At 48.2% G+C, this 9,255-nt stretch overlaps 5 protein-coding genes and 1 non-coding gene across 6 annotated transcripts; 3 read left to right on the plus strand and 3 right to left on the minus strand.

The window, feature by feature from the left end:
• Positions 1-702: 702 nt before the first annotated feature.
• On the minus strand, positions 703-2,476 carry VTN00DRAFT_5413 (uncharacterized protein; the record flags this gene model as incomplete). The annotated part of the gene is made up of 5 exons (XM_069431942.1): positions 703-744; positions 797-829; positions 1,357-1,702; positions 1,767-1,834; positions 1,907-2,476. The coding sequence occupies 5 exons, from the start codon at positions 2,474-2,476 to the stop codon at positions 703-705; spliced, it is 1,059 nt and encodes a 352-aa protein (XP_069287850.1).
• VTN00DRAFT_t116 lies at positions 923-1,019 on the minus strand. Its single transcript has one exon. It is a non-coding gene; the product is annotated as a tRNA-Ser (tRNA).
• A 758-nt stretch (positions 2,477-3,234) lies between the features above and the next one.
• VTN00DRAFT_5414 (uncharacterized protein) lies at positions 3,235-5,032 on the plus strand (the record flags this gene model as incomplete). Its single annotated transcript, XM_069431943.1, has 3 exons — positions 3,235-3,616; positions 3,669-4,468; positions 4,520-5,032. 3 exons carry the CDS (start codon positions 3,235-3,237, stop codon positions 5,030-5,032), a joined length of 1,695 nt encoding a protein of 564 aa, XP_069287851.1.
• A 250-nt stretch (positions 5,033-5,282) lies between these two features.
• On the minus strand, positions 5,283-6,738 carry VTN00DRAFT_5415 (uncharacterized protein; the record flags this gene model as incomplete). The annotated part of the gene is made up of 7 exons (XM_069431944.1): positions 5,283-5,448; positions 5,503-5,542; positions 5,672-5,777; positions 5,829-6,029; positions 6,103-6,267; positions 6,315-6,434; positions 6,490-6,738. 7 exons carry the CDS (start codon positions 6,736-6,738, stop codon positions 5,283-5,285), a joined length of 1,047 nt encoding a protein of 348 aa, XP_069287852.1.
• A 567-nt stretch (positions 6,739-7,305) lies between these two features.
• Positions 7,306-7,945, plus strand: VTN00DRAFT_5416 (uncharacterized protein; the record flags this gene model as incomplete). The annotated part of the gene is made up of 3 exons (XM_069431945.1): positions 7,306-7,327; positions 7,379-7,625; positions 7,699-7,945. The coding sequence occupies 3 exons, from the start codon at positions 7,306-7,308 to the stop codon at positions 7,943-7,945; spliced, it is 516 nt and encodes a 171-aa protein (XP_069287853.1).
• Positions 7,946-8,250: 305 nt separating this feature from the next.
• VTN00DRAFT_5417 (uncharacterized protein) lies at positions 8,251-8,843 on the plus strand (the record flags this gene model as incomplete). Its single annotated transcript, XM_069431946.1, has 4 exons — positions 8,251-8,262; positions 8,313-8,424; positions 8,623-8,653; positions 8,714-8,843. The coding sequence occupies 4 exons, from the start codon at positions 8,251-8,253 to the stop codon at positions 8,841-8,843; spliced, it is 285 nt and encodes a 94-aa protein (XP_069287854.1).
• Positions 8,844-9,255: the final 412 nt, after the last annotated feature.

Genomic DNA, 9,255 nt, shown 5'->3' on the forward strand with positions numbered 1-9,255 from the left:
CTATGTGTGGCCAATACAACAATCAAAAATAGCAAGCAAGAGACATCTAGATCCTATATTGCTACCGGGGGGATTTTAACTGCTGAAGAAGGCCAGCAGCTTGCTCAGCAAGCTGCAGAATTGCAGGCAGAGGCAGCTGACCAAGCTGATATGCAGCCTAGAAGACGTGCACCACCGCGGTGCAGCAACTGCAATATTCAAGGTTATACTAGGGTCAGCTGCCCTAGTAAATAGGCAATTATTTTACATGTAAATAGCTTCAATTTAGGGGTGGTGTAGTGAGATAATTAGATATCTAATAATAATGGCGTTGGTGGGTGTTTCGCTCGGTGATCTGTTTCGCTCGGTGATTGATTACGTTAGGCATCTAAGGTCTAACCCCCCTATGCCGTTTAGGGGTCGGCGTAGGTGCCAACAATGGCTAGTAATCAGATCACTAATTGAGGTCAGCCGAATCAGGGCGGCTGGTTGCCTACTGTACGTGTTGAATGAGTGAAAATACCCAAGGCGGTGAGTAGGACGGCGTAATACCATCCTACCGGACCTACTACACTTTGGCTGCTGGGCTGAGTAGTTAAGGAGTGACTTGGGATTTAGTACTAAGCAATATACAAACGCCCCTGCCACATAGACTGCGACATACCAAAGACTAATAATAGGGTTTATACTACCCCTCATAAGCCAAAGGTTCATAGCTGAGAACTAATCAGCGAGTACCAGAAGGGCGCCCCGGCCAACCGAGTCCTACAGGCTCTAGCCGTGACAATCTCTCCACTCCAGGAGGCGCTCTACTTACTGCCTTGTGCTCATTCCCGACCGTCAAGTCTAGCTAGAACCTTGCACGCATCCTGAATGGAATGGCTCCGCGTCGACGTCTGCATTGTGCTCCAGCACAAATCTCCCAAAAACACAAAAATTAGGACGACACCTGCAAGATTCGAACTTGCGCCCCCGAAGGGATGTGATGATTCGTACCAAACGGTTCGAGTCACACGCCTTAACCACTCGGCCAAAGTGCCATTTTACATTGTACTTAAATGTTTAAATTTTCCTAGTAGTTAAAAGAGCTATGTTTGTAAATGGATGGATGCTAGACAAACTGGAATGAGAGCATCAAGGACGAACGAGTATAAAACGATCAAGATCAAATTTTGATGGCGAACAAGAAATGATAGAAAGGGCAATTGGCTTTTTTTCAATGGGAGTTCGCAGCCATGGGTTGGTCAGTCGGATAGGTTTATCTTGATCGGGTCCCTTTTTATGTGTGTTTGTGTATATACATAGTTGCGTTTTAATTGTACCCTTACTTCGAATTACACTGCATAAATCTATAGTAGTCAAATTCATGAGCATTACCTCCAAACATCTCGGGACTACAAGTTGGTTGCGCTGTGGAAGTATGATCTTTGTTCCTTTAGAAATGTGGTAGCTGTCAATGTTCGTATCTCGCATGGCTTCACGTATACTGCTCCCCGTTGAACAGAAACGGAGGATTTCATTGAACGTTGAATTTAGAACAGAGCAGTTATTGATTATCTTTTGTTTGGTGAGATCTGCAAGGGTGGCTTCGTCCATGTTCAGGGACGAGTCAATGGCTTCCATAGCCGCTGCAATCTCGTTTCGGATTTCGGCGACCACGGCTGGTTTCTTCATTAAGCGAGCTACCATCCAGAATGCGGTCATCTGGACGTTACTGTTGATCCTACATCATCCAAAGTGTTAGTGTGATTGCTCATATAATACAGACTTCTGCAGGGTCTACATACCCCCAAAGAATAATCATTAATATCCCAGCGATGTCTCGGTTGCCGAGTCCGGCATGCATGCACTCGTCCTATAGCTCATTGACGAAAGGCACCCCTCCAGTTCGTTGTTCTCTTGGGGTATAAGAGTATTGAGTCAATACCTGAATAAGGCGGTCTCGAGGCCGCGTTGCGGGTTTCGCCATGAAGGATGGGACTTGGTAGGTAATCCTCCAACTATTATAGTCCCATTTGTCGAAAACAAGTCTCATATCTAATTCCAGTTCTTCAAGACAGTGGCCAAACCAAGTTCGATTTTGGGCCTCGATGAGGACATCGCGACACCAACAATGCAGTGATACAACCTTTTCATCGGCGTTTGAGGCAAGGACCGTAGTCTCATAGAAGGAGTCCCACTGCATGGTATTGTTTATATAGACCAAAACCTTCACAAGAAGGTCTTGCATAGCATCTGGCTGCAGAAGCTGCTTGTGCAGCAAGCCGTTGCCCGTATGAACAAGCACTTGCTGTTTGGGATTCGGATGAAGCGACACAAAACCCTCGGCTGGAGTACGCCATAATATGAGCTTTGCTTCTCTTGACACATTGCCGACATCATCGTAGACCATATCCATGAATGGGTCAAAGCTGTAGGAATTATTGTCTTTAAAAATTTGCGTGACCTGGGAAGGGGCTGTGAAGACGGCCATGTCCTTCCCTGCGACATGGAGCATGGACCGCTTTTGATAGAATTGTTTCCGTGCTCGAGCATAAAGAGCATTGGTGTTCCTGAAAAATGGAAATGCATGGCCTATGGATTGTAGTTTGCTCAGCTAGATGATTCTACATGCCTCGGGAGAGAAAGGTAGTGACGTACCGAGAACTGGTTTGAATTAGCTATGAACAAATTCAATACCAAGCAAAGATTCAAATTGAGCAAGACCACCTACATGGAACCCAATACGGCAAATACTCCAACCTGTCCGGGTAGAGCAAAGGGCAGAGAGAGAAAGTCCACAGTCTCCGTGCCAGAAATGATATAATGATGTTGTTCCCATTTCCTATCGGTTGGACCCTCTTGATATTGGAAGAAAACACTCTCGCGTGATGTATTTTATTGTAGTGGTGCCGAGGGTACACAGTTGATGCTGAGAAGGCTAATATAGTGGAGCAGTAGATGCTTACAGGGACAAAGGATGGCCCTAGTATTTTATTGCTGATTTTAGGTCGACCACAGATTCAGCTCCCACACTTGTCAATCAGCAGACCGGCTGAATCGCAAGTTACCGGTAGGACGGGTGGGCTGCTGCGCCGCTCCCTGTAAATTGGGTGCAGGAAGTTACCTACTACGCCACACCACCACAACCCCCCCCTCCACAACGACAAAACCAAGTGCCCTAACTGACTGCAACCCTTTTCCTGGCTTTTCATGCCGCCATAACCCACTTCACCACTCATCGCCTCCCAGCCTACCCTAATCCCATCAAGCACAATGGTGTTGCAAGTCCTTGTCAGTCTGGCCCTGGCCTACCTAGGCTGGAGCCTTGTGGCCATGGAAATCAACTATCGTCGAGCTTCTTCCATGGGAATTCCCCTAGTTCGCCTTATAATTGACCCCCAAAATCTAGCCTGGATGGTACTAGAATCACACCTCTGGCCTTATCTCGACCGTCTTCCCATCAACTGGGGCACTTTTGGTCGCTACGCCCGCAGAGGATGGCACTTTGCGGATAAAGCAGACTCTCACTTACGCTATGGTCCAGTCTGGGCGCTCGTCACTCCGGTTGATGTCTACGTCCACTTTGCTGATTCTGACACTGTCCATGAGATTTTCAATCGGCGGACAGACTTCCTCCGCCCAAGCAAGATGTACAGTATGTTCAGAATGCCAGCATATTTAACTTGCATTGACCTAATCGTGCTCAGAGCTGCTGGAAGTCTACGGACCCTGTATCTCTACTGCAAGCTGGACGGACTGGGCACGCCACCGGAAAGTCCTTGCAACTCCCTTCAACGAGAACATCATGACATTTGTCTGGGACGAGAGTATCGAACAAACGCGTCAGATGTTGGAGGTATGGACCAGCCAGGCTATCCAGCATGTCCCAAGTATCTCCAAAGATACACGCACACTTTCATTGAACGTACTGGCCGCCACGGGCTTCCGTCGGTCATACAAATTCCGTAGTGCGAAAGACATCGACAAGAAGGCAGACGAGGCAGGAAGCTATAGAGATGCTTTACAAACTGTTCTGGACAATTGTATCATGCTCATGATCATGTCACCCAAACTGCTCTCTCTCTCATTTGCACCGGAGTCATGGCGTCGCGTCGCAAGAGCCGCGGCAGATTTCAAGGAGCACATGGTTCGCATGTTGGATGAAGAAACAACTGCTTTGAATGAGGGAAAGTCTGGCTCGGGGGGTCTCATGACATCGTTCGTTCGCGCAATGGACCTGAAGCAGAAAGAGGATGCGAAGGGCAAAACCGGCTCATCACCCCCTAAGGGCCTCACAGTAGATGAGATCTTCGGAAATATCTTTGTTATTAACTTCGCAGGTCATGACACCACAGCGAACACGTTGGCTTTCAGCATGTTGCTTTTGGCAGCGTATCCTGAGGTTCAGGACTGGGTCGCAGAAGAGCTTCAGCAGCTTGTACCGGTGAACGAGAAGTGGGAGTACAGTGCCCTGTTCCCAAAACTTAAGCGATGCAAGGCTATATTGGTAACGTCAATCCCTACTCATTCACATGAAATTGTGCTCATTTACGCATAGTTTGAGACCCTCCGCCTATATCCACCTATCATGTCCCTCCCAAAATGGACCAATGACAGTCCGCAAAGTTTGAAGGTTGGAGAAAAGACAATCGTGATCCCTCCAAACACAGGAGTCATGCCCAGCCTACTGGCCATTCAAACGCATCCAAAATATTGGGTGGATCCCCTTGTTTGGAAGCCGTCACGCTGGATTTATACCTCCGCGGCACCGGGTTCTGACTTGGCGACCAGAATCCAGGAAGAACTTGTCTTCACGCCCGCAAAATGCACCTTCTTTCCCTGGTCCGATGGCCCACAAAACTGCCCCGGTAACAAGTTTTCCCAGGTTGAATTCGTTGCCGTTATGGCGTGCTTACTGCGGGATCATCGGGTAAGTGCCGTTCAGAACCCCAGTGAGAGCTTCGAGGAAACCCGAAAGCGGATTCTGGCCACGACGAATGACGTTGACATGGTGATGTTGCTGAGGATGAAAGACGCTGATAGAGTTCAGTTGGTGTGCAAACGTGCTTAAAGAGTATGGATAATGCAGAATTCAAATGTACTTTGGTACTGGCTTAATGCATTCATGTAATGAGTGATCAATAGGGATATGGCACTGACTAGCACGCAAAGCGTCACAACAAGTTCTCTCATCAAAGCCAATAACAGATGTATAAGAGAGCTACGTCTATGGACATGCAAATTTAGAGTCCATTCTGTATTGTATGCTTGCTTTCTTTCGAAAAGGACTAGTTTTTACAAGCTTCTTCATCTTTTCATTTCTATTTGCCTGTCCACTCAGCTTGGATGATTGCCATTCTAGCCCCAGGGGGCATGGTAATGCCCAAGAATTGGAAACGCGGATCCGCCTCCGTGAACAATGAAACCCATGTCTCAACATCTCTTTCTCTAGCATTGTTAAATGCTTTTATCGAAATATCCATGAGCCTGAGTGCCAATCAGTGTACAATTTTATTAATCCGCCTAGGAATACATACATACCTCAGACCACGATCTGCACCAATGCCCAGCTGGCCGGGCTCTGGGATACATGTCATTTATAACAACCTTAGCCCCTTTTTTAAACCAGGAACCAGGTTCTGGAGAATCTTGACAGAATACTTATCCGACCAATCATGCAAAATCCACCTGAGCAAATAAATATTCGCACCCTTGACTGGCTGGGGGGTCAGGAAGTCATGCTCCACCCCCTGAACACGACCCTTGAGCTCCTCAGGAACATGAATATCTAACCCTGCGATTGTATCCGGAAGATCCTGCACAATTCACTTAATGTGGAGATATTTATTCGTGATCTCGATACTGACCTGGCCATGAGACCCGACTACGTCGACGATTGTGCCGTTTCCAATGGAGCCAAAGTCGTAGTTCTCGATTAGATGCGATATGTTGTACGAGGAGTGTAGATGAGAGTAGCTCATTGCGTCTATGAATTGTCGTTGGCGTTTGGGGTCCTTTTTGATTACGTCAAACGGGTTTTCGGTGGTGTTGTGGGAGAGCGAGTAGCCCTGACAATTCCAAAATCAGCGTCGAATCCTCCAACCATGGGGGGATTTGGGGAAAGAAATGGGATTGACTTACGGTTTCATTTGGTTCTTCCGAGCCCGGCCATTTCTCCGTCGCATCGACTGTGCGAGTTAGCGAGGGCCAGAATTCCTCGGCAATGTTGAGGATCCAAGCTGCGAGCATTGGGTTGTTTAAAAGGAGTTTTGATGTCGCCGTGTGGACGACGGAACCTTTTTGGGCCTCGTGGAAAACGTGCGCGCTATTGCAACTCGGAGAAAGCGTGTTACATCCTTGACGTTTAGTCCGGAGGCTTTGGCTAATTCCTCAAAGGTGATGCTGCTGTCTAGGGGGACGTTGTATGCTATTCGGTAGCGGTAGATGTATTGTAGACTGAGAAGAAGATATTGCTGTGTATATTGATCAGCTACGCTGGAAAGCCATAACGATATGGACATTTCTTACATCGCCTGGAGAGCTTAAAAGCATACCTAATGGGCCAAGCAGGAGGTGATGGAGCTCATCTGTTGCTTCTATAGCTGTGTCTTTGGCGGCGAGAATCTCCTGTGGGAGTGGATTTCGGGGATCTAGTCCATCACCGTGCTCATAGGATGCTTCTGGAAGATTTTGGGATTTGAAGAAATCCAGGTAGACTTTGGTTGATGCTTGTATTTTCTCGAGGAGTTGCGTGACGCTGCCAGTTCCTGGATTCATTGTGGACCGACTGATCTTGGTGTACTCGCGATATTGAGCTCTCAATTCTGGGCGATATGGGGAGTCGAGAAGTTCTTTGAAATGAAAACGTTAGGAATGGGACGGGTCGATTTGCAATTGCCATGGTGCCAGCCTTGTAGCGGTGGTACATGAAAATGGAAAATGCATAATCACAGCACCGGCTGTGAATGTTTTCTTCTTGATCGATCTTTTCCTTGACCAGCCTCCTCCACCGACCATTGAACTTTTGGCGCAGCACGTCGCGCCTCATCCTCGCTATCTCGACTCGCAACACCATCAGATGGCTGAAACCGACGCATCTCCGAATCCAACGCCGTATCTTTCTGGCTGACGACTCGCTGTGATTATTGCTTGTTTGTTCTTTGGTCATTCCTTATCGCCCTGGACACGAACATCATCAATATCGCCGTGCCACGGATATCCTCCGATTTCCACTCGCTGCAAGATGTCGCCTGGTATGGCACTGCGTATCTCGTTACACTGACCGCTTTCCAACCAATTTACGGCTCTTTTCACAAGTCCTTCCGCACCGACGTCGTGTATCGCATGTCCATTTTCATCTTCGAGGGTAGGGACCCTTCAATTCATTGAGCCTAGATTCTCACTGATGCTTCTCTAGTGGGCTCCGAGCTGTGCGCCGCTGCCAGAAATTCTCCCATGTCCATCGCTGGACGGGCTGTAGCCGGCTTGGGTGCCGCAGGCGTGCTTCAAGGCGCTCTAAGCATCATCGGTAAAGTTGTCTCGCTTGAGAAAAGGCCACTGTACATGGGAATTGTGATTAGTGTTTTCGTCATCGCTGTTTGCATCGGTCCTCCCCTCGGTGGTGCCTTTACTGAGCATAGTATGTGGAGATGGTGCTTCTGGATGTAAGCAATTGATTTTGACAGAGCTCTCCCATAACTCTTCAATCTGATATATCGGCTAATGCTAGTCTTCTAGAAACTTGCCCTTGGGCGCCGCCGTACTCATTGGACTGACAATCTTCCTCAAAATCAAGGGCAGGGAGAATGAATACCGGAGACTACCTTCAGTAGCCAAATTCAATAGCATAGACCCCATCGGCTGCGCAGTCTTCATTGGAGCTGTGTGCTGCCTTCTTCTCGCCTCGCAACGGGGAGAGGCCAATCCAAGCCCTGGGATTCATCCACCGTTCTCGGTTTGCTCGTCGGCACAGTTGCTTTGGTAGTTCTCTTTGGATATCTGCAATGCAAACGCGGAGACAGAGCTCTGATTCCGGTCCGTGTGTTTCGTAGACGGTCGGTATTCACCAGCGCTATGGTTCTTTTCCTTTTGGGGGGTTCGACTTATCTGGTGATTCTTACATCTGGCTACTTGCTTCTGCTTGCTAACCGCGTTCCAGAATGTCTTCTTCCTCCCGTTCTATTTTGAAGCTGTCCACAGTCTCAGCCCAGTGGCTAGTGGCGCAAATTTCATTCCGCTCTTGCTCTCTGAAATGGTCGCTTTGATCATTACTGGAGCCGTTGTCAAGCAATGAGGCATTATGTGCGTACGATGCTAGCGTGCAGTTAAAGGATGATGACTGAAAGCTGCAGATTCCTTATATGATCGCTGGAGAGCTGATCTGCATTACGGGAACTGCAATCTTAACCCAACTTCATCCGAACACTCGGACGGTGGCTTGGGCCGCTTATCTGGTGGTTGCTGGTATTTGGCATAGGTATGGCAATGCAGCTACCATATACCGCCATTCAGGTGACACTTCTGTGCGCACTATCTTCCACATTGCTAAGTCTACCGAATCGCTAATGTGTATCATCTCAGAGACGACGACTTGCCAACTGGAAATGGCAAGTGAATCCTTTTGTAGACTAACCGTCAAACCTTGCTAATCAACTATTTCAGCAGTCGCCGTCCTGCTCTATCAGTTAGGCGGGTAAGCGAGCAGACCAGCAATCCACAACTCCTCGCTCAAGCTGACTCGGAGCTATTCTAGTGCCGTAGCCATCTCCATGGGGCAAACTGTCATCCTAACCACAATCGTGCAAAAGCTGCAGGGACAGATCCCCGGTCTCTCAAGCGAACAGGTTCTAACATCAGTTTCACTGCACGTCAACAAAGCGTAGGGTCCGACAGAGCTTAAGAATAGGGATTTTCGCAAGGCTTAGTCTGCATTGGCTGTCAAAGACTCGGAAAACGAGGCGATAGGTCAGGGAAGCGGGCAAGAGCCCTTTGACAAATTGTATTGGACTCTTGGACAATTTTCTGTTCCCCTCGCTTGCATTTTTCGAGGTGACAATGGTCATCTAGGGGTATCCGAGCGCAGAATTGGAATTGTGGTCAATATCAAGCAAAAGTACAGAATTGAAAGGATTTGACTCAAGCTCGGGTAAATCTGCCAATGTCGTATCAGATCATCCCAACCACATCCACGTATGTGGCCCCTGGCAAGGGGGAAACATGAGGCGAAGGCGCGCCGTTGAGGATGCAGAATGGAACCAAATAATAGAGGCAAGAAGCCTGATATTAGGGGACTTT

Source organism: Thermoascus crustaceus (assembly GCF_041956765.1).
Source record: "Thermoascus crustaceus strain CBS 181.67 unplaced genomic scaffold VTN00scaffold_3, whole genome shotgun sequence".
Taxonomy (NCBI): domain Eukaryota; kingdom Fungi; phylum Ascomycota; class Eurotiomycetes; order Eurotiales; family Thermoascaceae; genus Thermoascus; species Thermoascus crustaceus.